The following is a 25,405-nucleotide window of genomic DNA, read 5'->3' on the forward strand; positions in this document are numbered from 1 at the left end:
TATGTGGTGTGTGTGAGTGTGTGGTATGTGTGTGTATGTGGTGTGTGAGTGTGTGTGTGTATGTGTGTGTATATGGTGTGTGTGTGTGTGTGTATGTGTGTGTGTGTGTGTGCGCGCGCGCGCGGGTGTGCACATACAATTTTCAGGAGTTAGTCCTCTCCACTGACAAAGACAAACTAAGAAAAATAGCCTAAAGCTAACACTTTAAATGTCTGTTTTTTGGGTTTTGATGTTGTTTTCAGTTTAATGTTCTCTAGGTTACAGGTACTGATACATTTAAAAAGTCCAAGCTGGGCATGGTGCTGCCTTTTAGCCCAGCACTTGAGCCAGAGACAAAGGGAATCTCTGTGAGTTCAAGGCCAGTCTGGTCTGCATAGTGAGTTCCAGGAAACCCGGGGCTAGGCTACATAGTGAGACCCTGTCTCAAAATAACATAAAATAAAATACAATAAAGACCAAAATAAATATTTAAAAGGAGACCACTTGAATTTTCAGGTTGAATGTTTTCACCTATCTGCATGCACATATAAATTGATTACTGATTAGTTTTGTTTATTTGTTTGTTTGTTTATGGAGACAGGGTTTCTCTGTTTAGTCCTATCTGACCTGAAACTCCCTCTGTAGACCAGGCTGGCTTTAAACTCACAAGAGATCTGCCTGCTTCTGCCTCCTGAGTCCTACACCACCACTGCCCACTTGGTATAGGCCTTAGAGCAGTTGATCATCCCCAGTCTGTCCAGGGATGCCCACACACTAGTTAGTAAGAACAGGTGCCGTTGCCAGCTTGATCCTGCTTGATCTCGAGGCCAACTGTCATGCACCCGTGATCTTAGTAATACAGATATCTGAGGGTGACCCTTTAAAGTAAACATTGCTTCTTATAGTATGCCCAAGGGACAGTGAAGAGACACCAACAGATACAGCCTTTCGCTTAGAGCTGCAATTACTAGTTACCGTGTAAAGATCATGAGTGCTCTCTCCTGTTCTTGTTTATAAAGATGTTCCTCATTTAAATTCATCAACAGCTCTAAGGCTCTTGCTGGAAGATGAATTTACCCAGGGTCTGGGAGACAACAGAAAAATATGAATGTTACAAAGTGTGTGAGTGTATGAGTGTCTGTTTGTCTGTGTGTCTTCTATGTTGTGTCCTTGTTTTGAATCATACTGGTAACGTCTTTCCCACTATATACACACTAATTTGTAAGTGTTCATAGAATATTATTGATAATTTTTAAAAGAAAAGAACTAACCCTAGTGATGATGTTGACACACACCTTTAATCCCGGCACCTGGGAGGCTGAGGCAGGCAGATCTCTGAGTTCAAGGCCAGCCTGGTCTACAGAGTGAGTTCCAGGACAGCCAGGGCTAAACAGAGAAAACCTGTCTAAAGAAAGAAAAGGACCCTGGGTTCGATCCCCAGCTCCGAAAAAAAGAACCAAAAAAAAAAAAAAAAAAAAAAAAAAAGAAAAGGAAAGAGAGAGAAACTGGGGGTGAGAACTGTGGATACATTCGTGATAAGGCCGTTGGTTTGCATAGCAAACTTGGAGGGAGAATCTCCCATTTACCATCTTATGCCTCTGTATAATTGGTCAGCCACATGGTTAAAATCAAATGCACTATCAGAAGGTATATGCCCAGGAGAAAGAACTTCATCTGTTAATGAAAACAGAAAACCAGGAGATGGCGAGGTGGCTAGGAGCAGTTTTAGGGTAGCTGATGCCCTCTTCTGGCCACACTGAGTACTGCATGCATGCTGCACACAGACATACATGCAGGCAAACTATACACACACATAAAATAAAGAACCACCCAAACCACACCCCTTAGAAAACAAACTCCTCCTTCCCTTTTTTTTTTTTTTTTGGTTCTTTTTTTCCGGAGCTGGGGACTGAACCCAGGGCCTTGCGCTTCCTAGGCAAGCGCTCTACCACTGAGCTAAATCCCCAACCCCTAATCCCTGTCAATCTTAACAATACATTTCGGATCTGTATCTTAGTTTTACTTCACTAGTGTTGACTCCTCATCAGCCATTCGTAATGAACACCAGAGCTGTCAAGCACATGCTTGGACTCAGGACACACATTCGCTGAAGACCCTCAAAGCCCTGCCTCCCACCCCTGCCATGGTAGCTATATTCTAGTGTTCTGAAGTAAGCATTTCAAGCTACACGGGTTACAAAAGTGGCAGTATGTGGTAGTGGGGAAGGCGTGTCTCTGAGACAGCGCATAAGCCTGGCACCCATCAGGAAGCAGGGCAGCGCGCTGCTCTAGAAGGGAAAAAGAGCTGAAGGGAGGAGGTACTAAGGAGCTACGTGGATATTTCCAAGAATGTGGGGTGATAAGTGGATGAGAATTTGCCTCCGGATATGACAAACAATAGCAGAGCTTCAGTGATGTTTTGCAGTCTGGTTAAAGGCATTGCTAGATCTTAAAGCACAGAGAGAAGTGGAAAGAGAAAACGCAAGCTAAGACAACCAGGGGTCCCAACGCCTGGAACACACTTCTAGTCCTGTAGCTTTGCACTCCAGCTAAACAACTGAATAAACTGAACAGAACCAGCTGGGAGAGGGCAAAGCAAACAGTGCAAGTCTGGCCCAGGAAGACCAAGTGCTTCAAAGACCACAATGAGCTGGTCCCTAGGCACCAAACCAAGACTAACTCTGAAGCCATCCTACAATACGGGGCAATCAAGACAGAGGCTTGGCAGCTATGTCAGCCTGTGGGGAAGACTGTTAGATCACAGGCTCTGGTCAGAAATAATATCCATCAGGGAAAATTATTCTGAAGTTTGATACCACCACAGTATCTAGAATAATTCCCACCTAGGAATACTTGATCAACAGGATCTTCCTTCCAGGCTAAAATTCACACTCTGATAGACGGCACATCCATCCACAATCTGTACAAGACCCAGACGTTTTTAGCAGTAATGCTGACATTTGAAAGGAACCAAGATGTTCTTCAGCAGGTAAGGAAAAAAAAATAATCCCTGAAAGATAAAGATAATAAAATAGCATTTGCTACTAAGACACAAACTACCATGCCAGGAAAGTAAGGACCTTGAATGTGTAAGAGTAAGTTAAGGAAGGAAGCCAGTCTGAAGAGACTCCCCACAGCCAGTAATGAGGGGATCCCAACTACATTATATTCCAGAAATGACAAAGCATTCATGCAGGGGGAAGAGATGGCTCAGTGGTCACAAGTACTGGCTGCTCTTACACAGGATTTGGGTTCCATTCCCAACACCCACACAGCACTCATAACCATCTGTAACTCCAGTGCCCAGATCTGACAGTCTTCTGGCCTCCCTGGGTACCAGGCACACAGATGGTGCAGACACTTATATATAGGCACAATACCCATACACGTAAAACAATTATAGTTAAAAACATGCTGGCAATGAAAAGAGGAGTGGTGGGCTGGAGAGATGGCTCAGTGGTTAGAGCACTCACTGTCTTCCAGAGGTCCTGAGTTCAATTCCCAGCAACCACATGGTGGCTCCCAACCATCTGTAATGAGATCTGGTGCCTCTTCTGGTGTGTGCCTGAAGACAGCTACAGTGTGCTCATGTACATAAATAAATCTTAAAAAAAAAAACAACTAGTGATTTCCAGAGGCTGGGGAAGGAAGTGGGGGTTACTATTTATTATCGTGTGAGATAAAAGGACCTGGCACATATGTACCATGACACTTGTGCGAGGAGGTCTGTGGAATCAGTTCTCTCCTTTCACAGGGGTTCTAAAGATCAAACTCAGGCTTGCAAGGCAATTGTTTTACCCACTGAGCCACTTGCCTTTCTGGCCCAACACTGAGGTCCTTCCTACTGCTGGGATTGCAGACAAGCACCACCATGCCCAGTGCAAGCAGAAGTGGGGTAGAAAGAACCCAGGCTCTTTCAACAGCTACTGCATAGGCAGCCATCAGAGGGTGAAAAGGTTTATATAAGAAACATGGATGGGAGCCGCATCAAGGAAAATGCGTCTCCTGCAGAGGAGATTTGAACAGTCAGGAAGGGTCTCTCCAAAGGGTGTAAACAAGTGACAGAGATGACCAGGGAGCGCCAGACAAACCTCGGTTACCAAACCAGCATCCCAGTGGGCAGATGACCCTTCGCTGTGGAACGTGGGGAGACAAATTCCTAAAGAAACCAACCAGAGCTCCCAGGGACTAAACCTCTACCCAGAGAGTACACATGGACAGACCCGTGGCTCCAGCTGCATATGTAGCAGAGGATGGCCCTGTTAGGCACCAATGAGAGGAGAAGCCCTTGGTCTTGCCAAGGCTGGACCCACCCCCTCCCCAAGTGTAGGGGAATGTCAGGGTGGGAAGGGGTGGGTGGGTGGGGAGGGGGAACACCCTCATAGAAGAAGGGATGGGGTGGGGGATGGGCTAGGGGGCTTATGGACAGGAAACTGGGAAAGGGAATAACATTTGAAATGTAAATAAAAAAATACACCCCCCCAAAAAAAAGATTAAAAAGTAAAAAAGAAGAAGGCGGCACAGGGCACTGAGTTTAGTGTCTCAATGGAGGACCCATCACCACAAATGCCATAGACCAGGGCTCCCGAGCGCAAGTCTAATCCTCAGGACATGTTGGGTAAATCCACACTGGAGAACAAAGTAACTTATCTTAGAACCTGAAAAATGCCAGGAATAAGGACCTGGGCCGTAGCTCAGAAGGCATTGTCTCGGCTTAGTGTGTGTACAGCCCTGGGTTCAATCCCCAGCACATAAGAAAAAGGAATAATAATGATCAATATCATAACCAAGAAACCTTCAGGTCAAAGGAGATCAGAGAGATGTGACACCCAGAATGGGTTTTTACTGCTGTGAACAGACACCATGACCAAGGCAACTCTTGTAAGGACAACATTTAATTGGGGCTGCCTTACAGGTTGAGGTTCAGTCCAGTATCACCAAGGCAGGTGCATGGCAGCATCTAGGCAGGCATGGTACAGGCAGAGCTGAGAGTTCTACATCTTTGTCTGAAGGCTGCTGGCTTCTAGGCAGAGAGGGCTAGGGTATTAAAGCCCACACCCACAATGACACACTTCCTCCAACAAGGCCACACCTCCTCCAACAAGGCCACACCTCCTCCAACAAGGCCACACCTCCTCCAACAAGGCCATACCACCTAACAGTGCCATTCCCTGGGCCAAGCATATACAAACCATCACAAGGATTCTGTACTAAAGAAAAATCTACCTGGGACATTATTGGGCTAAGACCCTGGATGACTCCACTGATTTGGTATCAGTCACCCTGCAGAGAAACTACGGACAGACAGCAGCAGGGACAGCAAATTCATGACATTTAGAAATTAAGCAAAACAAACAAAGAATCAGTATGCTGATGGAGGAATCACAGGAGAAATCGGACATGACCTTGAGACAATGGAAAACCGAAACACACCAAGATTCATAGAGCATACTGAGGGTCAAGAGGGGCCAAACTGGAAAAGGCTGCAAAACAGCTTGACATCTGAAGAATGTGGGGGAGGGGGGACACCTGAAGAAAGAAACAAGAAAAACAGAAACCACAAACACAAGAAAACTAAGGGCTAGCGGCTGAACACATCAACGAAATCAGCATGGTTATTTTATTGTTTTTGTTTTACTGTTTTCCAGACAGGGGCATGGTATATCACATTGTCTCATCCAGTCATCCAGTCCAATGCTTACCGTGCAGACCAGGCTGCTGCTGAAGTTGCAGCAATCCTCCTGTCTCAGCATCCTGAGTTCTGAGATTAGTGTGAGCTACTACAACTAGAAGCTAGACTTGATGGGGGCTGGAGAGATGGCTCAGCGGTTAAGAGCACTGGCTGCTCTTCCAGAGGTCCTGAGTTCAATTCCCAGCAACCACACGGTGGCTCACAACCATGTGTAATGGGATCCGATGCCCTCTTCTGGTGTGTCTGAGGACAGTGAAGAGGCAGCTGGCACTGCAGCCTCTGAGGAACTGGGGATTCCTCAGCCCCTGACAATGGTCAGTGTCACAGCTCGGTGGCCTCAGGTGTGACACTCTGGGATTCTTCCAGTTAGCAGAGATGACCCACTGGCTCTATAGCAGTTCACACTTCTGCAGTCTCAGCCTTCTGTCCTCTTCACTCCAACCCCGACTACAGTAAGTGTACGTATGAGGATGGGGGCACGTGTGTGCAGGTACCCACAGAAGACTGACGAGGACATTGGATTCCCTGGAGCTGTAGAACCAAACCAGAATCCTCTGGAAGAGCATTAAGTGCTCTCAACCACATTAACCACGGAGTTTCCCACTCACTCCACACCATTAAGGACAGAAGGAGAAATTGTTTATTGGGCCTCCTGCTGCAGAAGACAGCTTGGGAGGCTGTCTTGTTCCCAAGCAACAGCCTGCTTACCCCTAACCAGAGAAGGGACATTAGCACACATCACAGTAGTCCAACTGATAGACCAGGGTCATCTAGAACTCAACAAAGTTGATAACAGAAAAAAGTCTCAATAATTTGAAATGGTTCTGGCTGAGGCTGAACCTTCAGGAGCCAGTGGTCAGCTCTCCTCATGGTACATTTTTCTCAAGGCATGTATAGGATGCTATAACAGCCAGTGGGGACGTGAGGGCGGTCCAATCGGCTGGCTGGCAGCCAGTCCTTTTGTTCACGGCAGCCGGAATTCTACAACAGTCCAGGTGGGAAATAACAAGCTTGGTCAAAGCAGGGTACTAAGAAGAACTCTGATTATGCTCTGGCTTGTATCCCCCAAGAGAGGCCACTTGGATGCTATGACGTGGGATATGAAGGGAAAATATCAGTCACTGTCTCGTCCCACACGAGCCCTGGAGGGCGGGACTTCCATGTGAAATGGGGAAGGCCAGGGAGAGTAGTGGTAAGAGTGCTTGCTGCCTTAAGAAGGACTTTAGTTAAGATCTCTCGCCCACCTAAAAATGCTGGGTGTGCCTGGGAAGTGTGAGACATTTACTGAGGTTCAAAAGGGAAAAGCAGTTAAGAGAGTGAATCCTGGTGAATATATCCTAGGGCAGCATAGAAAGCAGTATCTGAAGTCAAGATGTGATAAAGTCACTAAGAGATGAGACAGTGGAGGAAAACCTAGAGCAGGTTGTACCATGGATCAAAGAGAGAGAGCTGAGGCCAACAGCTGAGGGATGTTGACTGGACCTAACTTGCAAGGATCTTGGTGATTAGACGTGACCCTGAATAGATAGAACTTTATCTACAAACACACACACACACACACACACACACACACACACACACACACACACATATATATATGTTTATGTATGTGTTTGTAGTATATATGTGTGTGCATGTGTGTGGGGGATGCACACCTGAGCACACGTGTAAACCAGGAGTTGATGTCAATTGCTTTTCCACCTTGTGTTCTGAGACAGGCTCTCTTATTGGACTGGAGGATGCAGATGTGGCTAGTCTGGCTGGCTAGCACACTTGATGGGCGCCTGCTCTACTCCCCCATGGTAGGACTGAATGGTCAACAGTGCGACTAGAGTTTTATGGGTGTTAGATACCCAAACTCCCGGCCACGTGTATGCACGGCGAGAACTTTACCAATGGAGCCAATTCCCCAGGCCCCTAAAACTGCATTAATTAGATGCAGAGGAAAAGGGTGACGGGCTGGAGAGATGGCTCAGTGGTTAGAGCTACTCTTCCAGAGGACCCAGGTTTGGTTCCTAACATCTACCTTATGGTTCACAACTGCCAGTTAACTCTAGCCTCAAGGGATCCACACGGTGCCCATAGACACGAATAATCAAGACACCCACGCACTTTTAGAAAGGGGTGAGGGATGATGAGAGCGGTTTAGGAAGAACCCCAGCATCCAGAGTGGGAGTGGGCAGCACAGCTCCTGGGGAGAGCATGAGGTGTGCCCAGAGAGTGCTGTCAAGTGCCAGAGAGGCAGGAAGGAAGCCATGAGAAAGGAACACTGGGTGAGCATTTAGAAGCATACAGAGTGACACATGTTAGTGAACACTTCAGAAACGTGGCTTTGGGGGTCAGGGGAGCCGTTAATTGCCGTGGGAAGGAGAGGAAGTTCAAGCACTAGCCAGATGGGAACCAACAGGGACCTTGAAGATAAAACAGACCTCCATCCAGCTAAGTTAGGTTGGGAGGACCCAGCACCAAGGAGAGGCTGGGGTGATAAGGAAGGAGAAGGGACAGCAGCAGGCTGGTGAGGAGTGAGTTCAGCCATTGCTCATATGTAAGGGGAGAAGGGAAGCAGCCTCAGGTAAAGGAACTGGTTCAGAATGCCAGTCTACAAAGGGCAAAGAAGAGAACTCAGGAGGCCTCCTCCATGCCTCTCTGGCACTTCCCGCACTCTCTGGGCACACCTCGTGGTCTCCCCTTGAAGTGTGCTGTCCACTCCCACTCTGGATGCCGGGATTCTTTCTAAACTGCTCCTCTATCCCCTTTTTAAAAAAATATTTTTTTATTTATTTCTATTATGGTAGCACAAGGGATGTGGGAGCGACATTAAAGCCCACTCCACAAGACAGAACCCATAGTTGACACTGCTTGAGTGACCAAGAACCAGAGACTAAATAGCCCAAGAATCTAGAGGAAAACCAAATACTGTTCTACTAAACTGTAGTGACTAGTTTTGTTCAGTTTAGTAGCCAAGGGAACACAGCAATAAAATGACTCCTAGTGACATTCTCCTATAATCGGTCCCTCACTCCGCCATCAACACAGAAGCCTCCTCCTACGGCAGATGGGAACAAGTACAGGGAGCCACAGCCACACAGAATGCAGAGAGAGAGGGAGGGAGGGAGGGAGAGAGAGAGAGAGAGAGAGAGAGAGAGAGAGAGAGAGAGACCTCCGATCATAGGCCTTAAGCAGGTGTCTCCATCAAATCCCTCCTGCTCAGGGAACCCTGCCAAAGAGGAAGGGGAAGAAAGACTGAGAGTCAGAGGGGATGGGGATGGAGGACGTCAAGGAAACTAAACCTTCTAAGCTCAGCAGGGCCGACCCACATCGAACTCACAGAGACCAGGGCAGCATGCACAGGGCATGCACAGGTCTGCACCAGTCCCAGAGCTAGAAAGGGAATGTGGCCTGGAAAGGGTCCTAGAGCTGAAAAGAGAAGTAAACATGTATCCCATCCCTAACTCAGAAGCTATCTCCTATGATAGCCATTTGTAAATGAAAACTCACTTCTCTCCAAGGCAGTCTGAATAGGGCAGAAAACAGGCTCCTTGTGTCACAATGTTGCTTCAAGGCTTTGTCACTCTCTAATTGATTTCTTATTTTTATTTATTTATCTACTCGGCAGGTCCTTTGCACATATATCATGGCTTCCAGGATTGTGTGCTCACAGGATTATTGAGTGTCTCGACGTCTCTGTTTCTTGTGCCTTTTCTTGGGCTCTTTTTTTTTTCTTCTGTTTGCTTTGCCCTTTTCTGACTTGTTCTTGTATTTTATTATTATTATCTCCTAGACTCCTGTTTATTTTCTAACAAGAGACTGAAAGGGAGGGGAGGAGCAGAGAGAAGGGAGAATGTAAGCAGAATAGATTGTATTTTTTTTTAAAAATGTACTTTCAATAAAGGAAAGAAAAAAGAACAAGAACGCTTTCAGCGGCCACTTGGACTAGCCGGTTGGGTTCTGGAGAGTTGAATTCCAGCTGCTTCGCTGGCCTGAGAACAAAGTGTCCCAGTCAGTCAGTCACGTTCCTTCTAGAATTGCCCTCATACTAAGCAACTGCTATGACTTTTCCCCTCAGTCTTTCTCTGCCATGGCATTACTGCTGAGTTTTTGAACATTAAAAATAAAAAAATCAGGGGTTGGGGATTTAGCTCAGTGGTAGAACGCTTGCCTAGCAAGCACAAGGCCCTGGGTTCGGTCCCCAGCTCTGGAAAAAAAAAAAGAAAGAAAAGAAAAAAAATAAATAAAAAAAAAATAAAAAAATCGGGCTGGAGAGATGGCTCAGTGGTTAAGAGCACCCGACTGCTCTTCCAGAGGTCCTGAGTTCAATTCCCAGAAACCACATGGTGGCTCACAACCATCTGTAATGGGATTTGAGGCCCTCTTCTGGTGTGTCTGAAGTCAGCTACAGTGTACTAGTATATAATCAATGAATAAAATCTTTTTTTTTTTTTTTTTTTTGGAGCTGGGGACCGAACCCAGGGCCTTGCGCTTCCTAGGCAAGCGCTCTACCACTGAGCTAAATCCCCAACCCCCGAATAAAATCTTTAAAAAAAAAAAAATCAGCCTTTCTTTCTATCTTAACTGTCACATTAAGGATAGTACCCACATAAAAGTTCAAGAAGATTCCACCTAGAAATAGTTCATCACAGCTGAGCACTGAGGGTGCACACCTTTGATCACAGCACTCAGGAGGCAGAGGCAGGCTGATCTGAGAGTTCTAGGCCAGCTTGGTCTACATGGTGAGTTCCAGGACAGCCAAGGCTACATAGTGAGGTCCTGTCTGAAAAAAATAACTTCGAACAGTAAAATAAAATGCTGGGTGGTGATGGTGCACACCCTTAATCCAAATAGCAAGGACTACACAGTAAAACCCTGTCTTGGAAAAAAAAATTAAAATTAAAAGGCAGGCAATATGGTAACATACAACTGAAGGTGGAGATCAAGTTTCCCATCACCAAAAAGGAGAAGTTTCCCATCACAAAGAAGAGAGCAAACCGGTCAAGGCAGAAACACGGGACACCAGGACACTGTTCCCAATAAAACAGACCACAATGGACCCTCCCAAGGGAGCCCTAGTCAGTAAAAGGACATCAGTCTGGGCAAGGTCGAGACCTTCTGATCATGGAAAACCATCTGAAATTCAGATCACAGGTAAAATCTCCCAGCACACCAGCACCGGCTGCTACTGAACCTCATCCATGACAGATCCTGTGCCAAACCTTCCCTCCTCTCACAGCTTATCTCAGCTCCACTGAACTGAGAACTCAGATAAGGACCTAGATCTGGGTCAGACATTCTGTTCATTGCAGATGAGAACTGCAGGACTCTCAGGTCACCAGACAGAAGTGCAGCTCTTACCTTCACCATGAATGTGAAGTCTGTCAGGGCGGGGGAGTAGACGGCCCCACCAGCGCATGGGCCCATGATCAGAGAAATCTGAGGGATGACTCCGGACGCTGTGACATTCCTCTGCCAATACAGAAAAACAAAGAGTCTGGTTATAGAAGTACTCACACAGCTATCTGCAGATAAAGGCAACAATAAAAACAGAAGTCTCGAGGCAACAGATCTAATCAGGAAAGCACTGTCAAAATCATGTGTGCAATTTGTTCCCGTAAGGGAGGAGTGGTTGGCCAGTCCCGCTCTGGAACGAAAAATGTTCCCCTGTCTTGACAGCAGTTCTTCAACGTGGCCACCATGGCGTGAGCTATAGGTCCCAATACTTTTGGGTCCAGTACCCAGCGTGTACAAAGTCACCAGGGAGAAGCAGCCTGTACCCAAGCCACTTGTAGCCCTGACCTCTGCGCTGAGATTGGGTACTGGGAAATGAGGCCACCAAGGCAGGTGCCACTTAAGTGGTGTTCAGCACCTGTTCATCCTCAGGCAAGGCTTGGCGGCTCTGAGGGGAAAAACTACACAGGGGGTTTGTGTGGACAAAGGTGTTATGAAGAGAGGAAAGCCTCAAGCCCTAGGAAGACCAGGACTTGTAAGATGACGCCAATCACTCCTTGCTTTTTCCCTCTTCCTTTCTCCTTCATTCTTGCTGGCTAAGAAAAGAAGGCACCTGCTTGGTACTAAACCCAGTCTCTATAAACCTTGGATACAGCTCATCATGGCACGAAAGCCATCTCTACTCAGAAAAAATAACACATAAGTGGGGCCGTCCAGCTACAGCAGAACCAGGTTTGGAAAACTCCAACACACACACAAAAAAAAGACTGAGAATGGAGAGATTGTCAGTAACAAGTACTCAAGGCTCTAAAAAATGAACTACCTGTGAATAAAACATTTATGCATAAAAAAACTGCTGAGCAAGTCAGAAACCCCAGCTCATGTTTGCAACACCAGTACCTGGGAAGCTGAGGCAGGAGGATTATGCTACAAGTTCTAGGTCATTTGTGGCCAGCTTGGGCTACATAGTGAGTCCAGGGATAGTCTGGGTTACATTCCAAGACCCTATCTCCCAGCTATCTCCAAAAGAAATAAAAAGGAAAAACATAAAGGCTAAGCACTAAAGAAGGTGAAGACACCCGAGACTCTAGCAGTTTTAATTAAGGTTTTGCACCAGTCTAATACCAGGTCCGATGTCTCTTGAGGTGAGAGGAAATGACACCCGACAGCAACTCAAATCCTCAAGAAGCAATTAAGGTCACAAACAACAGATAACCTGTGATTAAAGACCAAATGCTGGAGGCCGGGAAGACGGCTCAGTGGATAACTGCAAACACGAGAACCTGAGTTTAGATTTCCAGGACCCAAAGGCAGATAGAGTCGCTTGCAGGTCCACAGACCCAGCCCTTCTCTAGCAAGATGGGAGGCAGAGGCAGGAGAATTCTCACAAGCTCATGGGCTAGCTACCTTGGAATACACAAAAGGAATAAATGAAATGTCCTGTCTCAAAACAAAGTGACAGGCAAGGACTGACCCCTGGGGCTGCCTTCTGACCTCCACAGGTCACCATACATATGTGCAGCTCTATACATACATACATGCACATACATAAAAATGTATTGCATAAAACTCCCTCTTCTTAATTTGGGACTGGACCAAAAGCTTGACAATTTGAAGCGTTTACTAAATTCAGATCACAGTACCCACATCGGAAACATACAACAGCCTGTAAGTCCAGCTCCTGGGGCTCCTCCACTGTACCCGAGTGGCAGACTCACAGATACACACATACTTAAAGTAATATTTTTAGAAATAAAGAGCAAGTAAAGTAATAATTATAACACTGTATTTGGGCTCATAACTTGAAACACACATACATACACACATACACACATGCAATAAACACACAGACATGCATACACACATGCAATAAACCTGGAAACAATTACTGACTATTTTTTTTAAAAGTTACAATGGGTTGAGATTAATACAAGCAATACACAATAATACACACGTAGAAAAAATATTTATTTTAAGCTACATGATGTGGTGTGCCCAGCACTTGGGAGACAAAGGCTAAGGAGTTCTAAGCTAGCCTAGGCTATAAGACCCTGTTGGGCTTGGGGGAAGGGAAGGAGGAGAAGAAAGAGAAAGAGAAACAACCATTATTTTGTATGCTTACTTATTTTTAATTTTTTAAAATACAGTTTAAAAAAAATCAAACAAGCATGGTAGAGCGTGTTAATACTCACAGAATTCTGAAAGCTGGGACAGAAGATTAGGATTTGAGGCCAATGTAGGTAATGTAAAATGGCCTCCCCCCCCCCAACCTCTAAAAAAGTAGAAGGAGAAAGAAAGAAACATGGAGAAATCTTAAAAGTACACTAGAAGTATTTGACATAGGACTATGGGCTTGGGGACTATGGGCTTGGGGACTATGGGCTTGGGGTAGTCTCTCTTGTTGGTGTAAAATTGATTTTGTTTTTTAGATGGAATCTCACACTATGTTGCCCAGGCTAGTCTCAGACTCATTGGCTCCAGTGATCTCCTGATAATTGAAAATGATGCTAGGTGCCCCAGCACACCCCAGCACCCAGACTCACAGGACACAGCAACATGACAGCACAGGAGACAGATGAGGCAGGAAACAACTTCAGCCGCAGGGCTGTCAGAAGCACCTTTCCGGAGCCTGGGCGTCTGGTCAGACACTTTCTGGGTCGAGGAGGAAGAGGCTGGTGAATTTCACATGAGCAGCTACTACCTTTCCGCAGCCATGACAACCACACACTTACAGTGGCAGCTGCCACCTAAGAAGGGCAACGAAAGCCTCATCCTCGTTAGGGTCATGGTTTCTGTTCTGAGGTGCTGGAGGTCCCCACTAGGCAAACACCGTACCACTGTGCCACATCTCCAGCCAGGATGTGTACTCCCACCATTAGCTGTGGCTTCTGAAGGGTCAGCAAGGGAGCAGTCTTCATTCAATTCTGATGGACTGCTTCCTTATTACAAGGAAAAGGACACTGATCCCACCCTTGCTCTAAGCTTCTAAGACCATCTTTTTTGGTTTGTTTGTTTGTTTGTTTGTTTGTTTTGAAACAGGGTTTTTTCTATGTAAAAGTTTTGGCAATCCTGGAATTCAATTTGTAGACCAGGCTAGCCTTGAATGTACAGAGATCCGACTGCCTCTGCCTCCTGAGGGCTGGGATTAGAGGTGTGAGCCACCACACCCTGCTTTTCTAGGAACATCCTTATCAAACCGTTGGTAGGACACCAGGCTGGTTAGTATCATCAAACACAACCCACAATCTTGAAGGAGGTGAACTCTGGGCATGTACAAGCTCCTGGCTGGGTTAAGTTGGGAACCCACCTTAAACACCATCACCTCCCATAGCCCAGCACCAAGGGAGCCCAGCAGCAGATCTCACATCTGTCTCTTGACTGCAGGTAGCATGTGACCAGCCAGCCCAGCCGCCTCACAACAGACCACACCCTCAAACTGGGAATTAGAATAAGCATTCCTAAAGGCACTTTTGTCACAGCTCCCAGAAAAGTAAAACAACACAACCACAGAGACACTGAAACTTAAGGGTTCATATTCAATGCAAAGTTGATGGATTCCACACTCAACAAGCAGAGAGGACTGAAGGAACTGTTTGTAAGTTACCATCCAGCTCATGGGAGGCAGAAAATTCAAAGCCAGCCTCAGTTACACAGTGTGAGGGGGCAAGCCTAGGCTACATAAGACCCTGACTCCAAGGAGAAAAACTTCACCAGATAGAATACTACAAATTCCCACTATTCAACAACAAATTATGTATCATAAAACAGGTGAACAGGTACAGCCATTCACTGGAAAAACAGGATCTGAGGGAAAACAAACCTGAGGCAACCAGTTACCTCAAAGGTGATTCCACGAGGCTCCTCCCAGGGACCTAGCAACAGCTTATGTTATCACTGTCACCACCAGGTATGCCAGGTGTGTGTGTGTGTGTGTGTGTGTGTGTGTATGTGCCCCACCCCCACGTTCTCTCTCTCCCTCTTCTCTCTACACCCCCCTCTTCTCTGTCCTCACAGCTCTCCCCCATCTGTCTGTCTGTCTGTCTACATGCCCATCTGTCTACCTCTACTGCTTCTCCAGGTCCTCACTCCTCTCCCTTCCCCCAGTCAACCCCCTTATGCCAGATGTGTTGCACATCGTGACTTCTCAGGGCACACCTTGGCATGGGCCTGCCAGGCACCCCTTACTGCATCATATCTCATAGCAAACCCAGACACTGAAATTATTAGTCATAGATGCTACGGCAGCTGTCCTACACGTGTCTGATGGACAAAATAAAATAATAATAAACATAGGAAAAGAACTTAAGATTGTAGATAGAACCCCGGAAGTTACCATGCTGAGTAAAGGAAAACATGAACAAAGACTGGGGAATTGTGGGAAGCCATCAGGCACCAAAAGAAAGGGCCCAGTCAAATACTGGAAGAAATATAACCCCAAACTTCCCGGATTTGATAAAAGACACAAATGTTCACATTTAAGAAGCTCCACAAACTCTGAGGAAGGATGAGCTCACTGACATCGCACGGTGACGCGTTTTAGTCAAACGATGAACCTCCAGCCCAGGAAGGAACCAGAAAGCAGCAGGGCAGACCGGCTTCCCTCTGACCAAGGGATCCCAGTAAGATAAACGGTCAAGCCCGGGAGGCAGCAGGACACAGTTCAAGTGCTTGATGAAAGACCCGTCAGCCAAGAATTCAACATCCAGCAAAGCAAACTTCAAGGAAGGAAGAGCAAGACATTTCCAGATAACAAAGGGTGAGGGAGGTCACCGCAGCTGAGACATCATACAACAAACACACAAGTCGTTCTTCCGGCTGAAATAAAATGGCACTTGACAGCACAGGAAGCCCTGAGAAAAGAGACACTAGTCACTCTAATGTTCTAGGTAACGAGGAGAATCGGCAAGGCCGCACTTCCGCTGGTGACGCAGCATTCCCGAGATCTGTAAGTTTGTATGGATGTCTTTAAATCTGTCAACGGAGACGTCATGTGCAAAGATGAGCTCCTCAATGACGCAGACATGTAGAAGCATCACGTTCGCACACTGGCGAGGCTAACTTCCTCTCAACCAGTTAAGTTCTTGATTGTAATTCCACAGACAACCACTAAGAAAAAGACACTTTAAAATACAGTGAGGCTGAAGGGACGGCTCAGTGGTTAAGAGCACTGGTTGCTCCTCCAGAGGTCCCAAGTTCAATTCCCAGCAGCCACGTGACAGGTTTACAACCATCTGTAACTCTAGATCCAAGATAGGCAAGATCCTCTTCTGGCCCCTACAGACACTGGGCCCGCACTCGATATACAGACGCGCACGCAGGCAAAACACCAGCATGTGTAAAATAAAAACAAAGGCTAGAATTTTTGAAAAATAAAAATATATGGGGCTGTTTATTTAGCTCAGTGGTAGAGCGCTTACCTAGGAAGCGCAAGGCCCTGGGTTCGGTCCCCAGCTCCGAAAAAAAGAACCAAAAAAAAAAAAATGGCGAAAATTGAAGTGAACTAAAATGACTCAACTCAATACAAAAGGGGGCGGAGCTGTGGCTGGGCACGGAGAGTGGCACGGAGAGTGGGCGTGGCAGGTAGCTACGCCTGGGTATGATGACACAGGCCTGTAAGCTCAGCAGACACAGGAGGACCTAGAGCCAGGCAAGTGTAAGTACACAGAAAGATTTTTCATTAAAATAGGAGGGGATTAGGGGGTAAGGGAGTCCAGAAAGATGTCTCAGGATAAACCTGCTTATTGCCCAACTCCCACCCCAGCATTCCTTTAGTGGAAGAAGAAAATTAATTCTCACAAGTTGCTGTCTGACCTCCATGCATGCATTATGGCATAGAGATGCCCACACACACATAAACATAAGAAGCAAAGAGCCATAAAGGGCGGGGTCTGGGGTTAGGAGCACCTGCTGCTCCTCCAGGGACCCAAGTGCAATTCCAGCACCCAGATCATGCAGCTAACAGCGCCTATTAACTCCAGCTCGAGGGGAACGCACTCACGCACATATATATGCACACACACACGTGCACACAGGCACATGCACACACAAGCACACAACAATTAAAACTGTTTAAAAGCTATAACAAAAGAATCCAGGCACCAAAAATCCATCTCCTAAGAGACTAACAGACTGGACTTTTAAGCAATAACATACATGCTGTTTATAGTTTTACTTTTGACAAAAGAACTCAAAAAAAGTTAAGAATAAGAGATTTTTAAAAAAATTCATGAGAGGAAAACATAGAGCCATGGTGGCTACATGATCAGATAAAGCAACTTTAAAAAGTTATCAAACTCAAAGTTATCACGTATGGGCCGGGCACAGTGGTCCATGTCTTTAATCCCTGAGAGGTTGAGGCAGACAAATCTCTGTGAGTTCGAAGCTAACCTGGTCTGCACAGTAAGTTCCAGAATAGCTAGGGCTGTATACAGAGATCCTCAAAAACTAACTAACTAAATAAATAAATAAATACATCTTTAAAAAAAAAAAAAGAAGACGAAGAGGCATCTCTGATCATCACCACATACCTGGTTCTTTCCCCCTTAGTGTCTGACAGGGTTTTGGTTCTTATGTTTTAAGGCTTTTTCTGATTTATCAATTTGAGGACTCTGTTAGTTGTAGCCATTTTAAACTTTTTCTTGATTTTTCAATTACATAGGGGGTTGGGGATTTAGCTCAGTGGTAGAGCGCTTGCCTAGCAAGCACAAGGCCCTGGGTTCGGTCCCCAGCTCCGGAAAAAAAAAAAAAAAAAAGAATCAATTACATAGATCTTTTTTTAAAAAATTTCATTTACTTCTGCTGTGTTTCCCTTGCTTGGGTACAGGCCATGGAGCATGTTGTAGTCTAGGACAACTTTCAATGGCCCAGTCTCTCCTTCTACCATGTGAGTCCTAAGTGTTCGTGCTTGGTGGCAAGGCCTTTACCTGACAGCTGCCTTTCTGGACTTTTTTTTTTTTTTTTTCCGGAGCTGAAGACCAAACCAAGGGCCTTGTGCTTGCTAGGCAAGCGCTCTACCACTGAGCTAAATCCTCAACCCCCCTGGACTTTTGCTATTCATTTTTATAACATATATTTTCTATGTGTACACTGTAGCTGTCTTCAGACACACCAGAAGAAGGCATCAGATCCCATTACAGATGGTTGTGAGCCACCATGTGGTTGCTGGGAATTGAACTCAGGACCTCTGGAAGAGCAGTCAGTGCTCTTAACCACTGAGCCATCTCTCCAGCCCCGAGACGCCTCTTCAAATAATGAACAGCAGATAGAGAGTTAAGAGCAGATTGACCACTATAAAACAATACATAACTAATTTCCCAAGAGGCCATTGAACAGACGACATATCCTCAAGCTGGGCATGGGGGCTCATGCCTGAAAGCCCAACACTTGGGCTTGAGACTGAGGCAGGAAGCTAAGTTCAAGGCCCGTCTTAGCTGAATCTGTGACCCGTGAAAGCATTTGGTTCCCAAGTTCAGAGCCCCAGGTAATGATTCTACAACTACAGAAATGTATGAGGTTTAATACACTGAGCTGCATGCCACAATGGGTGGATTTCTCGGTTTTTAAGTTAAACTTCAATAAAGGTTGGGGTTTTGTTTGCTTGTTTCTTTTTAATGTCAAGGTCAGGTTAGGAACAGTGGCATAAGTCTTTAATCCTAGAATGTGGAAGGGACAGAGGGGGATGTCTCTGTGAGTTCAGGACCAGTCTAGCCTATAAAAGCTCCAGGTCAACATGGGAACTACAGAGTGAGACCCAGTCCAAAAGAAAGTCTTAACACTTTAAACTAAGATCATGAGAAACAAAGAGTACAGAACAGCCCCAAATTAAAGGAAGAAAATAAAGAGGTATGACAATTGGGTTCATTGCAGGTCAGGAACAAAAGCTGAGGAAGGAAAGAGAGGGGAAGGGAGAGGTAGAGGAAGAGGAGGAGAGAAAAGGGGTACAGGGGGCAGGAGGGGAGGGAGAGTAAAGGAGAGAAGAGGAGAATGGGGGAAGGGGAGGAAAAGAGAAGGAAAGGAAGCCATGAAGGGTTTATTAAGGCCACTAGATAAAGACTATGGATATTAACAACAGGTCGATGTTATATCTCCTTTTACATTTATATTCTGGTTAATGATCCCCAGAAATACACAGTAAAGGACTTAAGAGCTAAAGGAAGCAAAAATGACATCAATTTGCCCTCAACTGTTTCAGAACAATGTAACATGTAAGTATGTATTTCTAGAGAGAAGGATACACTGAGTGGAGGTAGCCCATCTGGTCAAAGGGCACAGGGGAGATCTTAGAAATTGTTTCATGTTTCCCACAAGGTCTGAAATTACATCACAATTAAAAGTTACCAGAAAGTAACAATGCAGTACCAAAGAATGGCACGGTCCTATGACAAGCAGGTGCTGCAAGCAATCCATTCAACACCACAGATCTCAAAGGTGCTAAGGCCAGGCTCCTGGAAACAGCAGCAGCTTAGCATATATCGCATGATATCCCCAAACCCAGCCACACTCTAAAACATGGCCACGTCTCTGGGGGCCTCTTTTTCCCCTATATAACAGACATGGTTTCCAAACCATGAGAGGCGAAGACCTTCCAGACCTCCCTGTACTGGACAAGCAACCACAGAACTTGGGAGGAGAGATTAAAAAGCTTGTTTGGAACATCCAAAAATTGGGTAGCTCTTCAAGTAACGCGCATACACGCACAATTTACTGAGGATCTCACACACACAAACATTTCAAAGGATCGTGAAGGGCAGTGACCAGGGACAAGATATTTGTCCTTCTGAAGGGGTGGGATGGACTAGAAACTGCCTGTTTCCTCTCTCTCTCTCCTATCAGACTGCCATTCCCGTCTCCCTCATCAGATATCTCATGTGTCAGATAGTGTAGGTATCCAAAATGATGTCCTCCAAGAGTTTCTGACAATGAGATCTGGAAAGATTTCTTTCTTCTTTGTATTAATGTTTAAACTTTGTATAATAAATAGTCCCTAATGTTTAAAAAAAAAGTAAAGAGTACTTTTTTAAAAAAAAAACTTAATTCTAGCTAATCAGTTTACTTTAACATTCCTTACCATATCTCTCTCATAAAAAGATAGATGATAGATAGATAGATAGATAGATAGATAGATAGATAGATAGAAGAAAACATTTCCAAGTTCTTTCTCCTCATGAATGACCTTGAACTAATTATTTATCCAACATCTGGCCCTCTCTCAAGAACAAGAAGCAGGCTTTGCAGCTCACCTGGCCAGTCATCCAACCTTCATCCCACCCACTGTGGCAGTGACAGAGATGACTGAGTGGCATAGGGCAGAGGACAATGTTGGGGGACGGGCACCAGCACACACTCACAGACAACTCTGTTCATAGGTTTCTCACCAGGAAGATGTCTGCATAGCCAGCCAAGGACTCCACCCCCTCCTGGATTCTGGCGCCCCCGGAGTCATTGAGTCCGATCACTGGAGCCCCCACTGTTATGGCCTGGTCCATGATCTAAAATGGTATAGAAAAATTTCATGAGACATCTGCTCTGGTTACCAAAAACAGCAATGACAAAACCCCTTGCTGGGCCAAGGAGACGGCTTACATCTTGGTGAGTGAAAGCGTCACCAGACTAATGGGGCACATCCTGTGCCCTGACAAGTCAAGTCCAACTGTCCATCCCCAATAACCCATGAAAGGAGTCAAATGAACAGTGAAAAGCAGAAAAGGGAGATTTATTCAGTGTCACCACACAGGGAAGAAGGACGAAAGGATCCAGAATCCACCAACCCTAAGTCATCTAGGGGTCCTGGCAAGGTATGGTTACCCCCCCACACACACACACACACACACACACACACAGCTTTCCTACAAGGTCATCTGATGAGCTGTGAATCGTTCTCCAGTGTTGTAGGATATCCACAAGAGAAGACTGCTCGGACATGGGTTTAAGCCAACAGAAGGTCTTTATGTCGACTGTACTAGGTGTTCAGGATCCCAGGGTAGCCCTGAGCCTTTCTCAAGGTGAACCACATTCTGGGTTGACATGCTTCAGTTAACAAGAACATTTAGCCTGAAGCTGAACTACAAAAGGCAAAAAGCAAGGTTAGGACATTTAGAGATTTTTCCAGTACGACGGACTTTGATAGATTAGGTCTGTTTTCATTTTTTGGCAGGTGGTGCTGTCTATGTGCTGAGTTTTACAACCTGAATGACACTCCCATCATGGAGTCAGTTGTGCTAGGGTCTGAGGCTTGCTACACCAGGAGACAAGTCCTCCTCTGGATGCCTCCAGGGTTTCAGCCATGTCTCTCCCTGCAGGAGATACACAGGAAGTTTACATTTCATGCAGCCCATTCTTCCAACAGCTCAGTAGCCAAAGAGGGGTGCGTGGGTGTCTCTTCTTATCAGTGGTCCTGTAACCTTCCTAATGCTGAGATCCTTTAATGCTGGCCCATATATTAACCTGGGCCAGGCCCGCTCTGACAGATTTTCCTCCTGGGTCAACAGTTCTGACAGCTTCATGTGCGGCATCCCTTAAATTGTTAGTGAAGCCCATTTACTTCATTATGTCACGTAACCATTACACCCGAAGCAGTAAAAAAGGAAAACCGGGAAGGTTTAAAGGTAATTGGCTAGCCCGGCCATGAAAGTACATGTCTTTAATCCCAGCACTTGGGAGGTAGAGGCAGGCAGAGCTCTGAGTTCGAATCCAGCCTGGTCTATGGAGCAAGTTCCAGGACAGCCAGGGCTGCACAGAGAAACCCTGTCTCAAAAGATAAAAATAAAAATGAGTAAAAATGGGAATTTGGTAAAGGTCTCTAGAGTAACACATGTCTAAAATCCAGGTAGCTTCATTACAGAGGAAAATTTACCCAGCTATTTTTTTTTTTGGTTCTTTTTTTCGGAGCTGGGGACCGAACCCAGGGCCTTGCGCTTCCTAGGCAAGCACTCTACCACTGAGCTAAATCCCCAACCCCTTTACCCGGCTATTAATAATTCAATATTACTTCCAAAATTCTCTGAGCACCGACGATGCTAGCATGACTCCTCGGACCATCTCTGTCTAGTAGGCTGTGTCTGGGGAGCTTTCCTTGTTTGGTTGGCTGCTTGAGGTTCTGTTTGTGCTCGAGTTTCTTCTTCAGCCGAATTCGGAATTGACTCCAAGATCTGCTCACGTTAGGCACGTATCCTATCACAGAGCTCAAAGCTAGTCCTCCAGAGTGGTTTTAAAATACCTTCATGCATGGGCTGGAGAGATGGCTCAGTGGTTAAGAGCACCAGCTCTTGGCAAAAGCCCCCAATTCAGTTCCTAGAATCCACAGGGCAGTTCACAACCATCTGTAACTCTGGTTCTAGGGGATGCAACATCCTCTTCTGGCCTCTGCAGGCACCAGGCACACGCAGTACATAGACATACATACCAGCAAAAATAACTCCTTTCCATAAAAACACTACTGTTACTTCATGCAATCTTTGTACTGTTTGTTACATTTTAGCACCTGGACTCTGCCTACATCTTTTCTTGGGATTCCCAGAATCTCACAGTGGCTGTGAATGCATGCATGATCTACAAACTTACGTTAGAAAAAGTTTATATTTTCACCCATATGAACTACATACAGACAGTGTCTAACGCTTCCTCTGCTTATGAACTCACAACTGTGCCTTTGCCATTATAGAAACCAGAAGCTTCTGCTACATGAAAATTGCTGAGCTCCAGAATTTTCTCACTCGAGCCTTGTTTGAATTATACCAGTAAAAAGAGTCTTGGCTAAGTCTCGTTATTTAATGCACTAATAAGTACATATATTAATGAGCCAGACAGTGGTATACGCCTTCAATCCCAGCATTCGGGAGGCAGAGGTAGGTCGACTGACTTAATGCCGCTTGTGTTATGATGTTAATTTTGGTTCCCCAAAACCCCACTAACACTAGTGTCTGCGCTGACGACACCTAGAGACCCTGCCCCCAGTTGGCTCCGATTGGTAAATAAACATGCCAGCAGCCAATGGCTGGGCAGGACAGAGGTGGAACCTTTAGGGTCCCTGGGGTTGGGAGAGAGAAAGGAGGAGAATCTCCTTGACAGGGGCCTAGGATGGACCAGTCCTGTAAGAACTCAGGTAGGTGGCTCAGTGGCCACTTCCCCAACTGGGGGTCTGGAGTAGCAGAGATGAAATACAGATTTTAAAGGATGTTAACTCCAGAATACCAGAGGGGACTGTTTGCTAGCAGCAGGAAGGATTAGAAGTACCCAGCCTTTAATCCAGCCAAGACATAGCAAAATTAACTGGCGCTCACATTCGTCTATGCATCTTTCATTTACGAATCCAGAGAGCTCCTGGGAGGGTCCAGCTTGTATGCTACCCACCAGGAGCTAAAATGGTTAATTAATTTGTAGTTACAATGGACTCTGGGTTTGAGGCCAGCTTTGTTTACAGAGTAAGTTTCAGAACAGCCCAGACTACACAAAGAAACCCTTTCTTAAAATAATAACAACAACATATATTACAGATGTGTTTTTTAATTCTTTCACTCCTCACAGGCAGAGGCTGAGGAGAATGTTGACTGCCTTCCTCCATCACCCACAATCTTATTTTTGAGACAGGGTCTCTCAATGAACCCAAAGCTTGCTGTTCTAGCTACGCTGGCCGGCAAACTTCCAGGATCTGCCTGTCCCCCAAAAGCTGGGGTTACAAGCACTTGTGGTCACACTGGGGTTTTATGTAAGAGCTGGGGATTTGAACTCGGGTCCTTCTGTTTTCACACCAAGCACTCATACCCACTGTACCATCTCTCCAGCCCCTCAAGCCTTGTAATCTTAGATGTTATTTGCACATGGAGAAAGGTGGGGCTTGCCAGGAGGGCAGGTTCACACATAAAATCCCAGCACTCGGGCAGAGGAAGGAAGGCAGGGAGCTAAGGAAAGAGGGGAAGGGTTTGGAGAAGAGAACAGAATGGACAGAATGAATGTGGGTGTAGACCTTACCATGGTCATGCGGACAGTACATAAAACCTTTAAGAAATGAGCCGTCTCTCTGGCTGGTGTCGCGTCTGCTACAGACCTACTCTAGCTCCACTCTCTGCACCCCCAGAATACTCAGCGTGGGCCACAGAAGCTGGTGAAAGCAGTGGGTTTATTCTCGACAGTAAACACTTACTTTGCAGATCTTCTGAGCATGTGCGCCTGACAGACTGCCTCCAAAAACTGTAAAATCCTGAAAAGAAAAACAATTAAAGCAGCAATGAAACCATAATGACGAGGCAGAGTGGAAGACCCGATGGGGAGACACGGGAAACTCACACTGCTAAAGGCACTTCAGATGTTCAAAAAACTAGAAAGAAAAAAGCCTCTAACTCATAGATTATTCCCTAAGGTAGTTAATAAAATAGCTTAAAGGGAGTTCGTGGAGGACTGGGGTCAAAAGACTTAGTCTTTGTTCTACGAAAATGACTCAGAGCTCTGTACAATTAACCCTGCTAGAGTCTACAGAGTCAGACAAACGCTGCCGCTTCTAGGAAGTATGGATTCTGGAAAAGGGAGAAGAAGACGAAAGGCAACCAGAGTCCTGCAGCCCCTCCCAGTCCCTGTGTCTGAAAACTTCACACTAGGGGTGTCTGGTAAGCATGAAGATGATAGCAGTAGGCTAGCCCAGGGATAGCAGCAGGCTAGCCCAGGGGAACTAGAATTACAAGGATACCACATGATTGAGAGGGAGGAAGGAAGGAAGGAAGGAAGGAAGGAAGGAAGGAAGGAAGGAAACACCTGCAGAGGAGACACCAAGGAGGAACAAGGATGGGGGTCGGGTAGACATAAATCAGGAGTAAGCCTGTGTTAGAACTCAGGGAGCTCTTCACCTTAAGAGGGGAAAAGCTATTCCTATAAAAACAAAAACAAGAACAAAACAAACCAACTGTGCCAGAGACATCCAGACTCAGGGTCACTGGTCTGAAAGAAAGCAAACGTAAGGATGAAAACCAGAGATCAGAAGCCATAGAAGCAGGGGAAGGGGGATAGGATGGGGGTTTCCAGAGGGGAAACTGGGAAAGGGGATAACATTTGGAATGTAAATAAATAAAAATCCAATTTAAAAAGAAGAAGGAGGGGAGGAGGGGGAGAGGGAGAAGGAGAAGGAGAAGGAGGAGGAGGAGCAGCAGCAGCAGCAGCAGCAGCAGCAGCAGCAGCAGCCTTGAGTACTAAATCCACCCAGAGGGCTCCTCCCTCTCCATAGAGCATGCTGACAGCCAGTACCCAAGGGAAGGAGGACACATTTCTGGAAAAACAGAAACACCCCAGAAAACCTACCTGTGTCTGT

At 46.0% G+C, this 25,405-nt stretch overlaps 1 protein-coding gene across 2 annotated transcripts in view; it reads right to left on the reverse strand.

Annotated features, from left to right (window-relative positions):
• Positions 1–25,405, reverse strand: part of Pccb (propionyl-CoA carboxylase subunit beta) — a 50,026-nt gene that overhangs the window by 18,429 nt on the left and 6,192 nt on the right. For both annotated transcript variants that reach the window (XM_063264921.1, NM_017030.2), the window contains exons 4-6: positions 24,251–24,307; positions 20,487–20,600; positions 11,020–11,130 (exon numbers count right to left, since the gene is read on the reverse strand). In XM_063264921.1, coding sequence (XP_063120991.1) covers positions 11,020–11,130; positions 20,487–20,600; positions 24,251–24,307 — 282 coding nt within the window. The remainder of the gene's footprint in view (positions 1–11,019; positions 11,131–20,486; positions 20,601–24,250; positions 24,308–25,405) is intronic.

Source organism: Rattus norvegicus, chromosome 8, assembly GCF_036323735.1.
Source record: "Rattus norvegicus strain BN/NHsdMcwi chromosome 8, GRCr8, whole genome shotgun sequence".
In the NCBI taxonomy this organism is placed as follows: Eukaryota; Metazoa; Chordata; class Mammalia; order Rodentia; family Muridae; genus Rattus; species Rattus norvegicus.